This window comes from Callospermophilus lateralis, chromosome 13 (genome assembly GCF_048772815.1).
Source record: "Callospermophilus lateralis isolate mCalLat2 chromosome 13, mCalLat2.hap1, whole genome shotgun sequence".
NCBI lineage: Eukaryota > Metazoa > Chordata > Mammalia > Rodentia > Sciuridae > Callospermophilus > Callospermophilus lateralis.
In genome coordinates, this window is record NC_135317.1 from 47648347 (window position 1) to 47672353 (window position 24007).

At 32.4% G+C, this 24007-nt stretch overlaps 1 protein-coding gene across 6 annotated transcripts in view; it reads right to left on the minus strand.

Annotated features, from left to right (window-relative positions):
* Wac (WW domain containing adaptor with coiled-coil) overlaps window positions 1-24007 on the minus strand; it is a 74156-nt gene that overhangs the window by 3767 nt on the left and 46382 nt on the right. For 3 of the 6 annotated variants that reach the window (XM_076832153.1, XM_076832150.1, XM_076832152.1), the window contains exons 7-13: window positions 19631-19939; window positions 9417-9662; window positions 7913-8035; window positions 6884-7032; window positions 4776-4894; window positions 2970-3156; window positions 1997-2124 (exon numbers count right to left, since the gene is read on the minus strand). In XM_076832153.1, the coding sequence (XP_076688268.1) occupies window positions 1997-2124; window positions 2970-3156; window positions 4776-4894; window positions 6884-7032; window positions 7913-8035; window positions 9417-9662; window positions 19631-19939 (1261 nt within the window). The remainder of the gene's footprint in view (window positions 1-1996; window positions 2125-2969; window positions 3157-4775; window positions 4895-6883; window positions 7033-7912; window positions 8036-9416; window positions 9663-19630; window positions 19940-24007) is intronic. The other 3 variants (XM_076832154.1, XM_076832155.1, XM_076832151.1) reach the window with 2 other exon arrangements.

Below are 24007 nucleotides of genomic sequence, written 5' to 3' on the forward strand. Positions count from 1 at the left end.
AACCCCATCTCAATGTTTTTTTTTTTTTAAATGGGACCAAATCAAACTCCTACTGATATGTTGTATATTTAAAATAAAAGATAAAACAAATTTCACAAACCCTCCAGTTAATTAGATTCCCACAGATTTCATGAAATCTTTCTTCCATGAACTCTGTTATTTATTGCGTGTACTACTGGTGAACTAAGCATTCCTACATTGGCATATCTAGCCATGTATAAATGTATAATTTTCTACAAGTCAGACAGTCTAGCTAGCAAACCAAAATGAGGTTTTTACATTAGAACTACTTCCAGAGCAAATATTAAAGTAAAAGAACCCCAGTTAATATTCAGAAAAGTACCTACGGATACTTTAGTAACTGAAACGGATAAAAATGCAAATCTTCCAAGTTTACTATAAATCTCAATTTGATTTTTGTAGGGGGCGGGGGTAGAAATTGTGGGGAGGGTACCAGGAATTGAATTCGGATTCGGGGGCACTCGACCACTGAGCCACATCCCCAGTTCTATTTTGGATTTTATTTAGAGATAGGGTCTCACTGAGTCATTTAACGTTTCACCATTGCTGAGACTAGCTTTGAACTCACGATCCTCCTGCCTCAGCCTCCTGAGCTTCGAGGATTATAGGTGTGCACCACCACACTCAGCTTTAATTTGGTATTTTTAAAATATTTATGGTTTTACAACAAGATTTAACCCTTCCCTCTGAGCTAGTGACTTATATAGACAGAACGTAAAGCAACTAAAAATTTGTCCTCGATTTTGTGACAATGCATTTAAAAACAAACATATTATTTAATGGGACTTACTGTACTTAAGTGAAATACCAGAGTAATGGAGTATAAGAATTAATGTAGAAAAACAATTAAGATAGTAGATATACTATATTATTAAACTTGCTAGACAAAATTCCTTCTGAAATTTCCAAGGGATATATAGGTGATGCAAGGATAATGTAAATAGTAATAAAAAATTTCAAATGAAACAAATATCCTCAGCAAAAAAAGTGTTAGCCTCAGGGCTGGGGTTGTGACTCAGAGGTAGAGTGCTCGCGTACCATTCGAGACACACTGGGTTCAATTCTCAGTATCACATAAAAATAAAGATATTATGTCCACCTATAATTAAAAAATAAATATTAAAAAAAGCGCTAACCTCAAATCAAGAAGAGACACGATAGCTACTGTTGACATTTCATTTTTTAAATGTAAAAGGAAAAAAAGCCTAATTTATCATGGGTTAAGAGAAACCAAGATGCTATTTATCAGGAATATTATAAAATTATAAAAAGTTATAGCTCCATCCTACCCAAGATGTGAATCATCCCTTTATTCAGTATCAACATGCTTCATATGCTACCTGCCTATTAATCACTTAGTAGTTATGCTGACAATTCCAATATGTCAAAAAGAAGTGCTGACAATTCCAATATGTCAAAAAGAAGTTTTTTTTGATAGTGCTGACAATTCCAATATGTCAAAAAGACAAAATTGACAGTGCTGACAATTCCAATATGTCAAAAAGAAGCCATAAAGTGGGGTGGGGTTGTGGCTCAGTGGTAGAGTGCTTGCCTAGCATGTGTGAGACACCGGGTTCACGTCTCAGCACCACATCTAAACAAATGAGTAAAGGTCCATCAAAAAAAGAAAAGGGCGTAAAGTAAAAAGGTAAAAATTCTCAACTTTAATAGAGAAAGAAAAAAATTTATGCCGAGGCTGCAAAGATCTATAATAAGAGTGAATTTTTTAACTGTGAAACTATGAAGGAAATGACACTCATGCTAATTTTGATGTTGCACCTCAAACTAGAAAAGTTATGGACATGGTGTATGATACAAAATTAGGATGAAAAAGGCAATAAACTATATAGGATTTGGTATTATACACAATTTAAGGCATTCATTGGAGATCCTGAAATATACTCCCAGAGAAAAGGGGATTATTGCTGTACATAGTTCTAAGAAAAATAAACATTTATTCCAGTGAAAATCTTACCTTTGCTCTCGCAAAGTTGCTTGAATTTCACATACTCGGACTAAAGATCTTAAATTTTTTAATTCAGTACAAATTTCTGACATGTGAACGCTCCCCATGTTATGAGCTTCTTCACGCAATCTTGATGCCTTTAAAGAAATAAAGATTCCATTAAATATATTATAAATAATATTAACATACACAAAATAAAACATGCTGATTTTCAAGAACTTTAGACCAAGATCACAGACTAATCCATTTCCTCTCAATGCACAAAAATGCTGGCAATTAAGGGGAAATGATTTTCTTTTAAAGAAACCATCTCTAATGGAAGTTACTTTGAATTCCCCTTCAGGTTTCTTACCAGAATAGCATTTCCAACCTCTGGATTGTAATAAGTTGGAAGAACTCATAATTTGAGTTTCATAAAGGACACCAAGGCAACCAGAGACTGTCATCCTGCAGAAGAACCTCACTATAGTTAGTTAAGGGAGAGGAAAATGGCAGTGACTGGAATGTCCTAAGGTTTTAAATCTTTAAGCAAAAATGTTTCATTAACTTCTGTTAGTCTAGTGAGAGTAACAGATTGTTAAACGATCAGAGTCACTGAGTGGAAAAAGGACATAAAATTGAGCCACATCATTGACCTTGGAATAACTTATTTGGCCACAAACATAGGGGCTTCAATGGCAAAAATGGGAAAACACTTATCTACATGCTAGCAAATCCTAATAAAAGCAATGAAGAAAACAAATACAAGGCACTTATTAGCACAGCATTGAACACTGAGTACCTGGTTAAAGTATTTTGTGAAACCAAAGAGCTCATAAACTACTCTCTACAGATCAAATATTTTAAAAATTATAGATGATATAATTTAAAATAAGTTATTATAAATACAGCTCAAACTCAGTGGTCCAGATTGGATTTCCTACAATCAGAATGTGTTTTTTGCCAGTGTAATAAAATATTTACTGTGAATCATGCAACATACCTGCTTCTCCGCATGATCTGCAGGCCATCCTTGAACATGTTTTATGAGATTTTCATTGAAGTGTGCTGCAAGTGTAGGTGTTAATGAACACGCAGGTCGGGCAGATGAATTCTGTGGTACAACTGCTGCATTTGATGCATTACTACTAGAAGTATGATTTGGACCAGGTGATGGACTTCTCTGGCTACTGGAAGAAAAATGTAGAATGTATAATTAAAAGTGGTATCATAGAAACTTCCTGTTAATATAGTCTATTAATTAAAGATATCCAAATTCCTAAATATACTTTGGCAATCCAAATATATCATATATTCCTCAATACACTTCAGGGAAAGAAAAAAATTTTAAACACTATTGTCAAAATCAAATTTAAAATAATTGTATTTTTCAAATTCAACAGCAGAACCTGTTGACTTTGTTTACCACAAATACTAATATAAATAAGAAATGGTCATATTTTATAGGTGTACATAAAAGGCACATCTGAATATTGTGTCTCATATATCCCTCTTTAGAGGGAAGGGTCTTTGTACAACATCAGAACAAAGTTGAATCAGAGGATAAAATAATGTGAAGCAAAATAAGGGCATTTGATCAGACAGCACTGAAATAAACATAGTGGCAAAATAACACAAAAAAAATTACTCTAAAATTAGTTATCTTCTTTTAAAGCTGAATGATTTGGGCCAGGGTTTGGGGATATGGTGTGAGAACCAAAAATTTAATCACCCAAGTTGATTTCCTACCTGCTTCACCAGACTTGGCTCTGAATGAATTTCAGTTATTTCCAAAAACTAAATCTCCCAAAGGATGAAGAGTTTTCATCACTGAGGATATTTAAAATAACACTGCAGCCTCTAAAGACAATTTAAAAGAAGAATTTCCCAAAAATGTTCTGAGCAATGGCAACATTGCTGGAGTAAGTAGACAGCATCCAAAGGTGATTATTTTGAAGGGAACAACTCTCATTTGGATGTATAAGTTCTGAAATGCTTGTTTAGAAAACAACAATAAAAACAACAGTTGAATTATTTTGCCACCTTGTAGCATGAAATAAAAATAGGAAAAAAAAAAAAATCAATCAAATGAAAACCATTCATTCAACAAGTTTCATTTAAGGTTGTATTGCTATGATCCAAGGAAAGTGAAAACACAACACAGTGCTACATAATTATATGAAATGCAATGTGTATAAGGTCAGAATTGAAGCTATTAGTAAACTCTGATATATTCCAGTGGAAAACAGTGGTCCAAGTTTTGTATTTTTGGCTTCACCAAAACACTTGAATCATGAGGTGATGCAATCAATAAAATATTGTAAAAGCATCTGCCCTTTTGGTACAATTATTCCATATTTTTAGTTCATATACTTAAGTAAAATTTTAAAGAGCCATTTTCTTCAAAATAACCAAGTTTCACTTCATGAGATAAAAGATTTGTCTTTGCATTTTGTTTATTTACTTATTACATATTTTGTAGTAATGGGGATTGAACCCAAGGTTGCTCCATCACTGAGCTACTTTACTTTCCCAGCCCTTTTAATTTCATTTTGAGATAGGGTCTAATTAATTGGCCAGGCTAGCCTAAAACTTGTGATCTTCCTGCCTCAGACCCCCCAACCTACTGGAATGACAGGTAAGTGCCACTACACCCTTTTTATCTTTACAAATTTTATAACCCATAAAATTATACTAGGTTCTCCATGGATTCTTACAAAATTGTTTTATTATACATATAAATATTAATATAGTAGCACCTCATATTAAAGAAAACAAAAACTCAGTCTAATACACAAGATCAATTTACCTTGAGCGCTGAAGACTTCGAGGAGAAACAGGTTCATGACCTGGCTGCTTGTCAGCAGGTACAGGCTGCTGTGTGGCTGATTGTGACACTGGTCCTTGCTTAACTACTGGAGTACTAACCTGAAATGTTAAAATCTGGTGAGACAGGTTTAGAGCACAAAGGCATATAGCACAGAAAGTAGAGAACCTCACTATCAAAATTTCTACTATCAATGCAATTTTCCTATTATTTCTATTCTTCAGTGATTAAGAAAATGGTTGTCTTAATTTTTGTTCCATAATATTAATACTAGTGATATTTAATACTATAAATTACTGATTGGGTTCTCAAATCCAATCATACCTTTCCCTTCAAATCTAGTTAATAATCTCAAACACTATAAAATCTGGATTTTTCACAAAGAGGAATCAGAGGGCCTGCCAAATTCACACAACAAGATAGTCAAGTTTTGAAACAGATCTCATTTCTTCTTAAAATGGCCTAAGGCCATAACAGTATTACTAACACCAGCAGAAGAAACTAGTTCTCCAGGTTTTCAGCAGTTTTCGTTCCAATAAATTACAATATCCCTCTTGATTTATTATTATGTCTGTTATCAATAAAGGTAATTCTCTATATTACATTACACAAATACTGATGCCAAAATCTCCAACACATATTGAGTGTACACACAAAGAATAAGTTATATATATATAATTCAACCTGAGAGGTCTTTAAAAGAGATGTTACCTTTTAGAGACAGATCAAGAAGTCCATAATTGCCAATGGGGATAAATATGCTATTTATATTCAGATGTCATAGAAAAAAACAAGGCAGTTTAAAACATAAGCCCCAAATTCAGACACAAAGGTAGACAATGCCAAAAAAAAAAAAAAAAAAAAGGCAGCTATTTGCTTATGGAATTTGAAATGCTCATTTTATAAGTGACTAGAAACTCAATACTATTACTTTTAGCCACTATTGCACTTTATTTATTTATTACATGCATGGCAATCGTGGAGTGCATTACACTCATAATTATACATTCACTGCACAATTTTTCGTAACTCTGTATATACAGTATGTTCACGCCAAATTATGCCATTATACATGAGCTCTTTTTTTTTGGGGGGGGGAGGGCATCAGAATTCTTAATACACTTTTATGCCACTAATGCACTTTTAAAAAACTAAAGCTCTAAGGATATTAAGTTCTATTTTGTTGAAATTCATAATTTTTACCCCCTCAAAATTCAGGCATTTAGTAACTACATAATAAACTAACTATAACCTGGAATTTTAAAAGTTCAACTAGATCCTAAAACATACATCAATCGCTCGCTGTGGAAGGGAATGATGGCTACTACCATCTTCAACTACTAGAAAGAATTTCAATTTCTACCTACATTTATCAGATAGAGTTTAGAAAAAAAATTATACAAAACTCAGTATCTTACTGATGGCCTGTTTATAGAGTATAGAATGAGTACAACTGCCTTTTACTTCTGAACTGCAGCCAGTACTCATGCTGTGGTACAAAACTTTATGGTAACATTATGATGGTTCTGCTAGGAACAGAAAAGCAAGTTTTCTAACTGTAGTTCTAAAGCATCATCTATATAAGATTCTGCATTAGACACACACAGGCATATTGCCTAGCCAAATGTGTTCTGTATTCACAAAGTCCTAGTTTTCAAATTCTTACTCTACCACAAAACTATCCTTTTTCTAATAATTTTACTTAGTAAATGAAATGAACACTATGAGTCTCATGATGTGAAAATTAAATGTATATATGTGAAGCTCTTAGAGAAATGAATTCATTTTTAAAATGAGAAAAGGACACTGAAAAAATTCTCTCATCTTTTATACTTTGAAACTCTACAGATATTTAGATTCACTTAGTACATCATCTTTATCACACTCTCCATGCCACAAATCCCAACATTAATAGAGGAAACAGAATCAGATGGTATATATAATTAGCACAGATTCAAGCACCCCTTTCTGCATCTACTATCAGTCACCTCTCATTCATTCCACTGCACCTCCTGGCCTTTTTCTACAATATGGGTTCTAAAATATTATTGATTTTCCAAAGCAAGCAGTTTCCCTCAAAGGTGACATACCTTTGGCTGTGATGAAACTGGAGGAGTACTAATCAAAGGTTTGATAGGGACTGTGTTAGTTTGAGGTGTGCTTATTCTTGGAGACACATAGGATCTTGGGGATGAAGCATCAGACGTTAAAGACATTGGAGACTGATTAGATGGCTGGGCTGGAAAAGAGTGAAGAAATAACTTCAAATAAGCCAAAACCTTTGTATTATACATGAAGATCTCAGCATCACTCTACATAATCCATAATATAACCCATACCTCACATTCCCCAAAGAACATTTTTCTGAAAAAGTAAAAATGTGACATCTTCACTGGATGCCATGCTAACTAAATGCACTGTTAAACAGTATCATACTCAGTGCAGGGTCTACTCTCCCTGAGACTGGACCAGGAAGCTAAGCCTGAACCTATTCTCACAGGGTCTCATTTCTTTTTTACTATTCTTCATTTAGACCCAGGCATCTCACAGTTCCCTGCCTCATAAGGCTAGACAGAGTGTTTCAGGTGTCTCTGCATCACTATACTTCCATTTCAGTTCAGGTATTACTGTTCAGTTTATCATTTTTCTGAAAAAGCAATCCTTTTTGCTCTTGTCTTTCTCTATTTCAATACCATCATGATGAAGAAGTATCAAATTCAAGCAGGAATTGGGCATTTCTGCATCTCTAGACAAAAATCAGCCAACATCAATCTCAACCAAACTTTAATTTGTCAAATACATGCAATGTTTCACAGAAACTAAAGATATACCAAAGTTAACTTTCAGCTTTGGAGTAAAATATATTATTAGCAACTTAATTCTGAATTAAATATAACTATGTTATAGGTCTGATGGCAATACCTAAAATAAATGTCAAAGCATGCTTCATTTAAATAAAACGAAATAAAATGGTATATGCCAATGTTACAAAAACCAAAAATAAAATCACCATTTTATGGCAAAATTAAAAACATCCCCCCACACAAAAAAATTGCCCTTAATTCCAAAACAAAACCAAGAAACAAATTTTAGAAATATCTAAGAATATAAATGAATACCTTGAGTAGAGAGCTGAGCAGCTTGAGAAATCAGAGATGTTATGTTGAAAGCAGATGGTCCAGCAGTAAGAAACTTATGAATTATAGACTGCAGTGAAGCTTGTGTCACAGCTGCTGTAAGAACTAAAAACACATCATCCACTAAATTCAAATAAAAACAATGAGGTATATGTGGCATTGATAACTCAAAGAGAACTCAGAAAAAAAAGCAAGTGTTTCAAGTTACAACTCTCAAAATACAACCTGGAGAAAATGAATACTATAACAGGTCTAAGACTAAAATGATCTAAGAGAAAAAGAAAATGGATTTACACTAAAGGTAAACAATTATAATTGTCTCTTTTACAATAACAAGACCCCTCAATTAGACTTTTTTAAAGCACCAAAAAACATTCACTGGAGCTTCTGTGTCAGAAGACTATCCATATTTAAGTAGAATGCTCAGTTAATTACTTGGAATTAACTGAATAAATGGTTGTTATTTCATTGATTGCTTTTTAAAAAAAGCTGACCACTATACATCAATATCCACTAATAAACTTTTAACAATGAAAATTAAAAAGCCAGTACTTAGGAATACCATGTATTTTTGCTGCGCAAGACATAATTTACATATTTATGCTATTTCCTCAAACTATTCAAAGCTTTACTTTGCATTTACCTACAAAATCAAATTTCAGACAACAAAAATAAAGTTGAAGAAAGCAATAGAAAACTCATGCTAGCTCTTTTTAGAATTAACTACTATTATTAAATATATTATGTATAAATGCATAAATGTAAATTGATGATTCTAATCAGAAAATTACGTAATGCTCTTAGAATTAATGTCTGAATCTGAATGATTTCCAAATTAAAACCACAACCACTTTTATTCAGATTTCTTCAAGTTGATTGCCTGAACACTTCACTTCAGTAGCATACTGAAAAGAAAAGCTAGAATTACTGTGCTTAACCGGAGAGGAAGGAAAGGGAAAAATTTTATTCAGTACCTCCCTCCCTTGTGAGAATCTTTTACAAGTATTTTAAGTAACAACATGAATTTTTAATCTTCTAGTACTTAATGTATTTAAATATTTTTAAAATGCTGAGTTTTTATACAAATTTTAACAAATATTTCTTATTTTGTTTCTAAATTTAACACATAGAAGAGCTCATCTCCAGTAACTACCAGACACACAGAAGCTTTAAAAAATATACAGAAATAGGTTGAGGTTATAGCTCAATGGTAGAATGTTTGCCTAGCATTCTTGAGGCCCTGGGTTTGATTTCCAACACCACAAAAAAATAAAAAAAAAATCTATATAGAAGTATTACTAACTCAATTTTACTAACAATGTCTTTAAACTATGAAAGAGAATAAATTTTAAACTCCAAAAAGAAGAAATTTAAACATTAGTTTCAAAAGGAAACAATAGACCATCCCTCAGTTGGGAATTTCATTGATGTTATTTTGCACAATGCAAACAAATGTTTTTTTAAATTATTGCTATCAAAAATTTACCTTCATTGATTTTGGATATGTCCACATTAGAATTATTGAGCTGCAGCGTGGCTTGCAAAGCAGGAAGCAACTGTCTAAGCAGATTTGGGTCCTGAAGTAATGGAGGTATTGGTGACTGTGGAACAGGAGAAACAGGGACTGCCGATGCAGATGTTGGAGGTGCTGATGTGGGATTCAGTCCAGAGGCAGAAGAAGTGGAAGGAGTTGTGCAAGAATGTGATACCAATTTGTCTCCTGATGTAGATTCTAAATAAAAAGATGATAATAAAACTGAAAAAAATTACCTGAATGTTGGAACCTGAACAAAAATCAGAAAAGCACTTCCCATTTAGTGTTCACAAGATTGCTCAGTAAATATCTGCCTGACTAGAATAATGAAATGGCAAATTAAAAAAGCTAATAAGCCATATTCATATCTGTTTTTTTTTTAAAGTACCACACTGTCTAAGTAATGCCGTCTCAAACATGGTTATATATTAACCACACAAACAGCTTCCATTAGAAAAAAGGAACAATATTATACACCTTAATTTATAGGCCCTATAAAATAAGGTAAAAAAATATTCATGACCATAGTAATAACCTAAGACAAGGCCTTAATACATAACAGGATGGGCACCATGGTGCTCACCCTCAAAGATGGGCTAAGGACGTGATAAATGAGGAAAGACTCTTTAGGATAACATAGTAAATATTACCAATAAAAAGGACTCTTTCAAATCCTAAAAACTAAAGCCCAGACTCAGTATTTAAATAAAAGATGTATGAAAAAAGATTGCAAAGCTACTATTCAAATTATTAATATAAATTCAATTGTAATCAAGACCCAAATGGTATCTTTACAGCATTTGATAAATTGCTAATAAAAATTCTGAAGATTCCTGAAGAAAAATGCAACACATGAGATGCCCTGTCAGATAAATAATTTAAGATAGACCAAATTTTGTAAGTATATTTACAAGTCTTTAAAACTCTTAGAAGAAAACATAAAAAGGTATCATTGACATAAGTAGATTTCTAAAATTACACAAAGCAAGATAACTAATTCAAAATATTAGCAAGCATTATATTTTAAAGAATTTCTATGAATTTAAAAAAAAAAAACTATCCAAAGGAAAAATGGAGGAAGATATAAAAAGATTTCACAGAAGAAATCTGAAGTCTAAAAACTCAAGAAAAGATATTTAATTCTATTCACTGATCATCAGAAAAGTGTAAAATAAAGCAAAATATCCATTTACTCACACTGCATTGTGGCAAAAATTTAAGTTTGACAATACTAAATGTTGGCAAGGAGTAATGAAAATATTTACTTAACATTTCTGGTTGAAAGGTGAGGATAAATACACTTAATAACCCAGTAATTGCCCTTAGATGAACTGCCCCCAGTGAAACTGTGATATATACAAATCAAGGGAAACACTCAACAACAGCACTGTGTTGCCTTTATTTTAGCTTAAAAGTAGAATTAAATGACGTCCACCAATAAGAAAATAAACAGCCGTGGTTTTTACATACCATGAGATTGTATTAATATAGTGACTTCAAAGCAGGAAAGAGTATTAGAAACATGAATCCAAAGGTTAACAACATTCATACATTTATAATTTTGATCTAAAGACTAAATATAGGCATTTGGGAAAGCACCTTTAATTTCCCATGCATATCCACTTCAAGATTTTCAAGATTATATATTTGTCATACGACTGAATTAAAAATTGCTGTTATGAAGTCACACATTTTAGGACAACTGCATTTCAATTTTATAATCTAATCATTGTAAATCTTCATCTTTAACTCTAGAACAAAGCATTCACTAACCTTCATGGGCCCAGAGAGGCTGGGAATTACCAGCAATCTTTCAGTCTGTTTACACTACTATAATTGTCAAAGAACCAGGGGTAGAACCTCTTTTAAGTAGGAATCTCATAGCTGCTTTACGGTTAAGTCCATTTCAAAGATATGTTGATTAAAACTGCAACCAACTCAGAAGGCCTAAGATTTTTTATTTTTATAATGCAAAATACTTGAGTTTGGCAGACTATCATTTCCCATTTTTATATTTATCTATTAATCCAGACTAGCAAAGAAACTTGATTGAAATGACTGACCTTCCCCCCTTCGGAAAAATCCATCAGTCATTCTATTTTAAGGGGCAACTACAACTTCCACGCATGTGAGATAAGTGCTCTACCACTGAGCCACATCCCCAGCCCTCCTTCTGCTCTTAATGACAGGCAGAATCAAGTTGAAAAAGAAACTATGAGGTATTTTCAATTCTGTTTGGTGCTGCAAAATCCATTCAAACTTGGAAGTCTTTTTTTTTTTGAGATATATATATACACACACACACACACACACACACACACACACACACACACTTTTTGTTTGTTTGTTTCTTTTTTTTTTTAGTTTTCGGCAGACACAACATCTTTGTATGTGGTGCTGAGGATCGAACCCAGGCAAACGCACTACTGCTTGAGCCACATCCCCAGCCCCCAGACTTGGAATAAAAGAGATTAATAGTTCTTCAATGTTGTCCTAGATTCAAGCCAATCAAAAGAAACACTATAAAACAGAATACTAATACACATCACCATAAAGAATGACAAAAACTAAACATTCTTGATTTCTAATTTAAATAGGTTTATTTCCCTTTTTTGACTTTTTGCAGAGTTGTGAGAGATGAGCAGTATAAAAACCAGTTAATCCTATTAGGACCCCCCCAGGCAAGTGACATCTCTAAAGGTCAGAATTTCTCTATTACAAAGCCTTGACTTTTAGTATTAGTTCTCAATACACTGCTTAACAGAATATAATCATTTCTAAAGCTTAAAAGTATACAGATACTTGCAGCTGGGGTTGTGCCTCATTAATTTAAAATTAATTTTGTATGTAGTATAAAGTATGATGACAACTTAAAATTCCTCTTTTCTAATACAATACAGTGGTAGAGTGCTTGCCTAGTATGTGAGAGGCACTGGGTCAGATTCTCAGCACCACATATAAATAAACAAATTAAAGGCCCATTGACAACTAAAAAAAGATATTTTAAAAAAATAGATACTTGGGCTCCAACTTAGAAATAATGAACCTGGGAGACTTACACGTATGTACAACTTGTAAATGTTCTGCACCCCCCACCCCTGCTGGTAACGAAAAATACAGACTGAAGAATCTTGAAGGTTCCTTATGACTTTGAGTGGAGTGAGAATAAGAAAGACAGAAAAGCTAAAACTGTTTTCCAGGAAGGCCTTCACTATCCCATTTTTATACTCTTCTTTTACTAGCCCTTCCCCCTTCCAAGACACAAATGCCTTTCCAAACCATATTATAGCGTATTCATATATCTGAATATTATGCACCTCAGTCTCCCTGTGTAACTGGAAATAACTAATTTGAGTTTAATAATTACTACAAACGCTATTCTGAGTAATCTCCATTTTACAAATGTATAAGTTTTACATTTGAGGGGTTTCTCTTATGTCCCCCCTCCTCTTTCTTCATAGTACCAAGCATCTTCTATTATACAATAATGTTCTACTCAAATAAGAGCTCGATCAGAAGAGAAATTTTTGTTTGATATATCTCACAGCCTTATAGTAAAATGGGACTAGGCCTCATCAACATATATTTGTGAACAGGATGCAATATAAGCAAAGATGCACATTCTCTCTTTACTTCTAGGACAATCTTTTGAATTGGCCTAAAAAAATGATGATGCTGGGAGGATAAAGTCAATGTTTTCAACAATATAATAGCTAAAGGAGTTAATAAACTGTTTATTCCATGTTATATTCACTTTCTTAGGCTTATTTTGAATACTTGAAAAATTAAACTACTTTTTTCATTATCAAAGATAACATATTAAGAATACCTTAACAATTACTGTGCTGTTCACACAAATGTAATTTTAATTAACAGTCTTCAAAATCTTTTAAGCTAGAATATAATTTGTTAGGATATGAGGCTAATAAATCATGCTACCTTAAACATTCTTCTGTCAAAGGAATGGTATACACTTAGTACTTTGACTCTTTGACTCTTAGTACTTTGACTTAAAGATATGCAGATCTTTACCCTAAGCTATTTCAAACTTTATTCACTTCCCTACACTTCTACAACTTGTAGAGCTTTAACCAATTATTTAATATGAACCATAAATAAGTTCATAAAATTTCGTTTTAAATAGTCTCTCTGCCTTAAGATAAAACAACCTTCCTTCTCTTTATACTTATGAGTTATTGATTTGTATTTACACTTCTTTTCCTGAAGGGGGAGTAACTTAACGAAAATTAAGAAAAAATGTTTTATCAGGCAACTTTTCTAACTCAACCTTCCAAGTCACCTAGGGCATACGCCAAAGTAAATTTTTCTAGGATAGCAAATAACTCTTTTTGATATGCACTTAGGATTTTTAAAGATACTGATAATAACTGCATTTCTATTCAATTTCCTATGGTGTTTTGACAACTGCTGTTAATACGAAGAGGGATATGAAAACACGTATCTGAAACAACTACTATATCAAAGACAATCTGCTTTTCCCACTTTGTAATAGTGGTGGTACAGTTAACATGAAGTAGTTTATAAAAGAAAACACAGTATACAGGTATAACAGAAAAAACCACATGGTTGTAAGGCAATGATAACTATTAAAAATATTACTATGACTATCAATTTGCTTTGAATTATGTATTATATTTTTAATCACATATCCTTCTTAAACTTCTATGCAGTTAGAAAACATCAACATTCATGTATGTTTATAAGTATTTTTTGCAACTTGCTTTTTTATTCAACTAAGAGAATCTTCACTCTACTACAAAAGTATGTTTTTCAATTTTTAACAGATGTTGTTAAACTGACCAACACTAGCACTAACACATTCACCAACCACATTTCCCCATATCCAATTGCTATCAACCAACCTAAAAATTGAAAAATGAACTCACAACTTCATCTTAATACTCAATATGTACCTGCATTTTTAGTCTGATAAAATATACATAAAATTTACCATTTAAGTGTATGATGCAGCAGCATTAAGGACATTCACATCTCTGCAACTTTCATAATCATTCATCTCTAAAACTTTTTCATCTTACAAATTACTCATTAAACAACTCCTCAAATACTCCCCCCAGCCCCTAGAACCACAATTCTATTTTCTGTCTTTATGAACATACGTGGAATCATCCCATAAATGAAGTCTTACTACGTCTTAATGTTCTCATTTCATCCTCATTCTACAGCACGTGCCAGAATTTTCATTCCTTCTGTAGGTTGATAATACTGCACTATATGTAAATATGCATCACATTTTAGTCTTTAATCTGTTGATGAACACTTACTGTTTTTCATGTTTGTCTACAATGAATAATTAACTGCTAGGAACAGAAAAATCTTAAATCCTTGGCTTTCAATATTTTGTGATGTATATATAGAAGACAAACTGTTGGATGCTGCAGGCAATTCTCTGCAAGACTTTTAACCAATCCCTAGTGGCTACACCATTTTACAATCCTACCAGCAAGTGTAAGAATTCCAATTTCTTCACAACTTCAAAAGTATGATTTTTTTAAAAGTCACAAGTCATCCTAATGGGTGTGAAATGCTATTTAATTGTGGTTTAGATTTGTATTTCCTTCGTGACTAATGAATTGATGTTGAGCATCTCTACATGTGCTTATTGACAATCAAAATATCATCTCTGGAGAAATGTATTCAAGCCCTTTGTCCATTGTTGAGTTGGATTTTGTTATTGCTAAATTGGATGTTCTCAGTATCAATTCCTTATAATATATAAAATTTATAAATATTGTAGTTTTCTTTATAAAATCTTTTAACACTAATGAAGTCTAATATCTATTTTTTATTTCATTGCCTGAGTTTTTGGTGTCACTGACAACTTCAACATTGAAGATTTCCTCCTGTTTTTTTTTTTTTTTTGTTATTGTTTTGTTTTGCGATGTTGGGGATTGAACCCATGGCCTTGTGCATGCAAGGCAAAAACTCCACTAACTGAGCTATATCCCCAGCCCGTTTTTCCTTTAAAATCTTATTTTAGCTATTGAAATGTGAAATCTTTAGTTCATTTTTAAAATTAATTTTGTATAAAGTATAAAGTCTGATGACAACTTAAAATTCCTTTTTTCTAATAGCCTGTTCACATTCTTTGCATGGTTTCTTAATGTATCCCACTGATGTGTATGTTGTAAATATTTTCTAACATTATTTGTTTTTTTAATCTTGATTATTATATTTGTCCCTGAAATTTTAAATATCTCAGTTGTCAATATGTCAACATTTTATTTTTGGTACTGGGGACTGAACCCTTGGATGCTTTACCATATGCCCAGCCCTTTGTATTTATTTTGAGACAGGGTCTTGCCAAGTTGCTTAGAACTCACCAAGTTGCTAAGGCTAGTCTTAAACTTGGGATTCTCTTGTCTCAGCTTCCTGAGTTGCTGGGATTACTAAAAACATGCACCATAACACCTAGCTAAATTTATCGACTTTTTAAAAGCTAAATGCATTCTGGGTCTTGATTTTAAAAGGTCACCCTTATTCACAAATTATTAACAATAATATTTCCTAATATTCTTTTTGTCATAGTTGATTCTCCTGCTCTACTGTATGAAATACCATTTTTAGTCATTGGACTAAATTTAAACTTATTTACCAAGACTAAATTCCTCTAATTTATGTATTCAGCTATTAAAACATTTGAGTAACTATGGCCAACCTATTTTTCCTCAATATTTAGTAACCCTAAAAACTTTCAAAAACAAAGCAATTGACAGCTGAAGTGGGTCCACCTGGACAGTAAATAACCTTCTGTGTCAGCTATCAGACTATTGCTGTCTTAACACTTTACTAAAATCTTAGAGTCTATTCAAATTTTACTTAGTCTGCAGATACCATAAAAACACACATGGGAATTCTATTCCAAATGAATGTCACTGCATATTAATACATGAGTGATTTCTCTTCCCTCTCCCACTGAGAAACAAGTACATTAATGATCTGATCATGTAGATATACTAATTCTGAGAGCTTGACTTCACTTAGGTCTGCTTTTGTGACTACTTTAATTATAAATTTACCTGTTATAATTCTAAATTACTAAACTTTTCTTACATTGCCATGACCAATACAGGTGCTCTTCAACCCACAACACATTCATTAACAGTGTGAGAGTTGTTTACTCATCTGCAGCAAGTATTTACACAGTGCTTATTACTATGTCGAGCACTAGGAAGAGAGCTCTGATAAGATTCTGCTCTTGTGTTATTTGATACAGCAAACTACAAGTAACACCCTTAGACATATTATTAAAAGGATTATAAAAATACTTAGTCATTATCACTTTAAGACCAACAACAACCTTATTTGAACCATCAATATTTTAACATAAATTATGTAATTATGTAAATTTTTAAAAAATTTTCTGCTAGAGATTGAACCCAAAGTTTCACTCATGTTAGGCAAGTGCTCTACCACGGAGCTAAACCCCCAAATCCTAAATTATTTAACTGATGAAGAAAATCATGATGTTGACAAAGATTCAACAGGAAATTTAATTTAAATAACACTGACTTTCAATTAGAAATGCATTCAAAATTAATAGACACTTCACAAATTTAAACTAACTGAAGGATAACGAGAAAAGATCAAAACTATTATAATTTCTTTAAGACAGTTAATATTGTTTTCAATTAACATGCAGGAAAAAAACATTTGGTAATTTCAAAGGGAATTGTGTTTCTTCCTATAAGCTTAAAGTTACTATATATTTTAATTGTGTTAAGTTTATCAGGAATGGTGCTAAGAGAGGGTAGAAGGTGAACAAAGTAAAAAATGCAGTAAAACAGACTGTCTAACCCGAAAGAGAATATATTATTGAAAAAACTAAATTTATAAGTACAATTTTAGAAAAAAGTAGAAATCATTTGGGAAATAGTGGGAGAAGTGATACAAAAACTATCATGACATCAGAGTTCAACCCTAAAGAAACAGCAGAGTTCAATATGCAGTGAAAAAAAAAAATCCAATTTAACAAGGCTCAGAACATGAAAGAACATAACATGCTCTAAGAAATACACATGTTCACAACAGATGAAGTGGATGCAAGAGTGAAATGGTTAGAGATCAAGGTAGTAAGAGAATGCAACCAGGCTGTTCAGTACTTACTACAATCTTACTAAGTTCTGATTGCTTTTAGCTAAGATAAAATCACTACATAGAAAGTTTTTAAGCAAGGAAATGGCTCAATCTAATCTAAATTTTATAACAATGCCACTTTAAGGACAGACTAAAATGAACGAAATAAGGTCATTCAATCCCAGTTTCAAAAATGCTGGTGGTAAATAACAGCAGAAAGGATATGCTTAAATGAGATCTAGAAAGAGTCTTAAGATTTGTGAAAGGATGGGTAGAAGTAGTGAGAATGCTGAAGAACAAGGAAGGAGAAGTTTTGGGGAAAATGCTGTCAAGTACTAACAATCTAAATTATGGAACAGGGAGAAAATTTTGAACACTGTATTTGAGAAAATGTAACAAATACCAAGAAAGAAGTAGAAAAATTATTGTGAAGTAGAATTAAAGATGTGGGTGTCAAGATGGTCACAAGGAAAAAGAAGACATTTTAAGCAAGAAAAAAGTACAAAACAGGGAAAAGAAAAGTAGATGATACCAATATAAGAAGTGCAAAGTGAAAATAATTAGGAAATTGGAGGAGAGTAGTATCATATAAACCATATCATATAAAAGAGAAAAATTTCAAAAAAGAGAAGAGCTAAAAAGTGTTAAATACAAAGGTAAAATGAGATAAAGACTTCTTTTACAAGGTTGAGATTTTGCTTTGAGACAAGTATCTTGCTATGTTTAGCCAAGGGTAGTCTAGTGAATACCTGGGCTGAAGTGATCCTCTCACTCACAGCCTCCCCGTAATGGGAAGATGCCACTGTGCCTAGGTCACTTTTTTTTTTTAAACTGCAAGGGTTTTTATACAAAATTTTTCTGTGACCAAATAAAGGAAATTATAGTAACTAAAAAACCAAAACATTCTTCAGAAATTAATTAATAATTAATGCATTGATTCATATTTTGTCAAGTTTTTTTCACAAACTTATTCTACAACAGGTAAATTTGATATGTATGCAATAAATTTGGCGCAAACCATCGTTAAGAAGTTTTATAGTATTTGGAACAAGCATTAACCTGTTTAATGTATTTTTTAACTGTATGATAAAAGCATATGGTTTAGTAATATCTAACACAAATGCCACAGTATCAAGAGACATTCAAATAATATGCACAAAAAGAAGAGGGGAAACTAGAAGTAAAAGAAATCCAATTATTTGAACCCTTCAACAACAAATCAATATGAAGCAATGGATCAAGCAATAGATTTGACTTAAAGAATTATCTTCACCTAAACCCACCAAGTATGGAAAAGTTTCTCAACACTTAAAATAGTTTGCTAATGGGACTACCCATAATTTGTTTCTTCACTGCCTTTTTATTTTCTTAGATTCTTAAATACATATATATACTATAAAGTTCAGGTTTGGGATTGTGAAAGCTCTATGCAAAATATACTTATCACACTGCTATTTCTTTTGTGTGTCATCTCCCAAGCAGCTGTCATTAACTTTTCAGACTTTTTTGAACATGCTATGCTTATTAACACCTAGTCTTATAAATACAATTTGGGTTATAATGTTCACTCATACTTTTCAAACTTAGGAAGTGTTAATAACTGAATTAGGGCTTATTTTGTGGCCCTCACAACTCAAAAGTTTTCTAATTCACAAATTGAAACCAGTAATTACATGTTATAGAGAAATGTTTCAAAATGTTTCTATTCACAAAAATTGACACAATTTCTAAACTATACTAACAAGATTATAATAAAAATTTTAAAATATCAAATACAAAGGGACAGTCAGTCAATTGACTCCGATAAGTTGTTTAAACCATTGCCAAACATTACAAATTAAGGATTTGACCTCGGTATCAAAAGCAAAAAACAGTTGAGTCTGGATATTAAAAATTTAAAGGCTAAAATATGACTAACTCTAGACCTAAGTCTATGCAGTAACATTATGAAAGACTTAAATGAATTTGAGCCTTACTTAAGCCAAAGGAAATAATGTAAATATCAGAAACTAGAGTTCAACGTGCAGCATCTAGTAATAATGGCATACCTTTTCTTTCTGTTTTCTGTGCAGGGACAGAAGATGTGGGTGTAGGCAGTTTTGATAAAGTAGATGCTCCATTAGCATCAAATGATTTCTTTGGCTGGTGATCAGACTGTAGCGAAAATGGACTAGAAGGAACAGTGCTTGGGGTAGCAGTTGGATGAACCACTGGTTTGATGGGGTGCTGTACTGGCGTAGAACTACTGTGAGTCTCTGCTCTTGGCAGTCTGTAGTCTCTGTCATTGTGTCTGCTTGTTTGAGACAAAATATTCTGTGGGAGCAAACTACTGGCATCACTGGAATGCTTGTCTTCCACTTTAGTTCACAGTTCGAAAAAAGATGTTGGAATGACAGAAGGGGGAAGAAAAAAGATTACGTTAGAATCCTGTCTTTAACATCAGCTAATTTAGCAACATACTTGTACTAATTTATCTCTGTATAAAACTGCAAGCCCAATTAGTGTGTGCAGTTTTACCACTGACATAATATTCAAATACTAGAAGAGGAGTTTAACCTGACTATAAATATTAATCTATATTCAGGTTTCAAGTGGGCTACTAATTTCTTAGGATTCTTAGAACCACACTGTAGTTCAAACAAAACACTTGGAAAAAAAGATTCAATACATGGATATATAATATTTTACTAAAAATATTTTATTAAAAAAAATTAATGTTTCAAAAATTAAAAAGTAAATGTTCCATTCCTTTAAAATATGGATCATAGATGCTAATAAAATGACTGAGTTATCCACAGTGGTCCAACTGCAAAGAAATATTAAGCTTATTATTAGCTTGATTTTTCTGAATACTAAAGTAGTGGGTTCTGAAGTAGTTTATGCAAGGGCTTAAATGACATCACTTTTTTAAGATTTTTGAGCTCATCATGAAATGTGCAATAAGTAAACAAATATTTTTAATAATGCTGACAGTAAGTTAATAAAAATGATACATGCTACCTGAAAATAGAAGTCCTACATCTGCATCATGAACAACATACTTAATTTAAAAGTACAAAAATACTATAAACACACAGGGAAGTACTGAAAATAACCTCTATTAACAATTTAAATTCTACACTATGCTTCCAAAAAACAGAATGAAGGAAAGAAAATGTCAACAATCACATTAACCACATTTATTACTAATCGAAAAGGTCTCTAACCTAAACAATATTCCAATCTATGGAACGGAAAAATTAAACTAACCTCCAAGTAAAAACCCTAAGATTCAAACATGTGACAGGAATCACAATTTTACCGAAGGATGCCTCTCCCTTTAATATTGATTTTTTTTCCAATTCATACTCCTTATTCTCAAGACCAAGACAGCAAAGAAATGCTCTCAAAGTACAAGTCATTTTAAAGTTATCATCACACATTACTATATGCTCTATCCCAACAAAATAATTTCAATCATATAAAAACACAAGGTCTTTTGACAATGATTTAATGTATAAAATTTAGGGTCCAAAGTTATAATATACTATGTTACCTTAGAAAATTGAACAAAAAATAGATTAAACTATCACACCAGAATAAACATCTGTGCATGGGCACATTAATAAATTATCAACTTTCATGGACATAAAACTACAATTCTAGTATTCTCTTTGCTAGAAGAAATTCTATCACAAACTCTTGAAGAATAGAAAGAAAAGGAGTAATACTAGGCCTACCTCTACCACTTGATTGCCTAGAATTTTTATTTTCTTGACAAAGAAAATTCCCTTTCAGTTCTATATAGCTACCATCAAAATATGTCAAGTAAATGTATACCAATGAAAACTAAAAGTGATATTTCAAGTAACAACAACAAAAAACATTATAGGAACTAAGAAACTACAGGTGCAAAAGCCTTGTATTACAGCTCTAAAGAGAACACTGTTAAAGAAATGATTATTTGCACATACCCACTCCCTAGGACATTTGTGCATTATCATGACTGGAGGGGAGATGTGCAAATGGCACCTGATAAGTATGAAGCTCAACAATCTATAACAAAGGACAGTCATCCAAAACAATGAAACACCTGATCCAAAATATCAATAGTGCAATGACAAATCCCAACAGAAATTTCTTTAAACTTAGAGAGATCACCTCGTCAGATGGATTAGAAAAAGATCCAGTAATAGAATCATTTTAAAAATTTTATCCATATAATTCTTAATATCAAGTTGTGAAGAACATGTAAAAATCTTTCCAATCCTACCCCCTTCTTGTTTCTTTTATCAGTTATTAGAAACAAGCTTTAAGTATTACTCTACATGAACACTAATATGCTGAACCCATAGGAAAACTGCCAAAATTTTTCGGATAGGCAATGTTATACAACATCAATTGGTTACTACCATAATGTTTCTAGCTTGGCTGATCTATTAAAAAGAAAACATGATACAAAACTACATTTCAACACAGCCATAGTCCCACTACCCATAATCTGCACATGTAGGAATTCAGCTTCAGGTAAGAGGGCAAATATAAAAATCTTGTTTATAGGAGAAAAAGGCTAAAAACTACCCAAGTATTCATGAATGGGAGTTATTTATAAAGGTATATCCAAACGCTGGAATATTGTGTAGGCAATAAAACAAATTCAGAATTACAAGTTGACATGGAAATAAATCCCTAAAATAGTATTAAAGAAACAGATTAAAGCCAGTAACAGATAATCCCTTTTTTAGAGTAAAATACACACATATGCAATTTCTACTTACATTTATATATGCGCCCAAAAAGAAAGTATAAGTTTTAAAATGATCCTGGGTCATAGGATAAAAAACTTGACCTCTCTTCCCAATTTCTTAATAAACATGTCTTAATTTTTGAAATCATGAAGATCAAAAAATTTTAAGCTTTGAAAGAAAACACTGTATACACACACAAAATTCCCTCTCCCATTAATTTTCTTAAACCAGGTTCTTTAATTTCTCCTCTTACTCTACCCTGAGGGAAGAATGACTTAAATGAGAGGTTATTTTGGAAAGAATACACTAGGCATACAAAGCTTTGTTCTTTTTCCTCCTTGGGAAACACTGGAAACATCAGCGTAAGTAGAGACAACTGGTCCAATCTAATGCTGCCTAATCCCAGGAACTACTTAGCATGAACAGAACACTGTATCCCTGAAACTTTTTTTTTTTTTTTTTTTTAACTAAAACAGGTTATTTTTATACTCATCTGTCATTCTTCTTCTTTGCTTCCCCATCCTCTATTTGCTCAGGGGTCCCACAAGCTGGGTGCTATTTACTTCCTTCAACAATTCTGTTTCATGTTTAATTGTTTGCCCAAAGTCACAGTTACTTAAGAAGTGAAATGTGACTAGAACCCAAGTCATCTCAAAATACAATGTGCTTCCTATCTTCAGTACTTGGTACCACTGCTTTCTGTACAATTTCACTAATAAATTTAAAGTTTTGATGTTTCAAAGACTGCAACACTCAGCCATAGAAATTCACATTACTGGTTCATCTTAAATTTTCCCCTCAAAAATTCAACGTCTCTTGCTGAGACCAAATACACCAGTACTTTGAGTTTTGAGTTACAGAAATAGTATTCAAACGCTTAAATTTAAGATTCCCAGAACACACCATCTTAAATATTCATCTCAAAATCTCAACATTTATTTGAGGAAGGGAAAGTCATTAAGAATAAAACCTTTAGTAAAATGTTCAATTTAAAAATACATTAAAAACAAATATATCAAAAACCTGTCCCACTTGCACAAAATTTGGCCTCAAAAGAACACTAAAGTAAGCCCATAATTTGATTTATAGACAGGAGCACTTTATAACAAATGTTCTAGAATAGTATTCTATAGTAAACACTCTGGGAATCGTTTTGTGGAAACTTAGTTCAGAGCTATACTACAGGTCTATAATTCTAGACTCACGAAGGGCGTTACATTCCAATAAACCAACTGAAAGTTAAAAATATGCCAAAAATACACTTGATGTACCAAACCTACTAAAAATCAGATACTAACCTTGCCTACCTTGTACATGCTCAGCATACTTGTATTAGCCTACAGTCGGGCAAAAATCACTTAACACAGTCTGTTTTATAACATGTGTTGAACTGCATATGAAATTTATTGAACACTGGTACTGAAAATGAAAAACAATGTTTGTATTGATAGGATTTCTTAACTTTGCAGTAGTGTGGAAGCATAAGTTAGGGAACATCTATGTGCAGATAAATAGTTTCTCAAGGGTTGTTATAATCTGGACATGAGGTGTCCTCTGAAAGCTCATGAGACAACTCAGGAATGTTAATTGGTGAAATAATTAGATTATGAGGGCTGTGACCTAATCAGTGGATCATTCCTTTTGATGGATTAATTTAAAATGACCACTGCACTAGGTGATAATGTTGGTAGGTGGGGC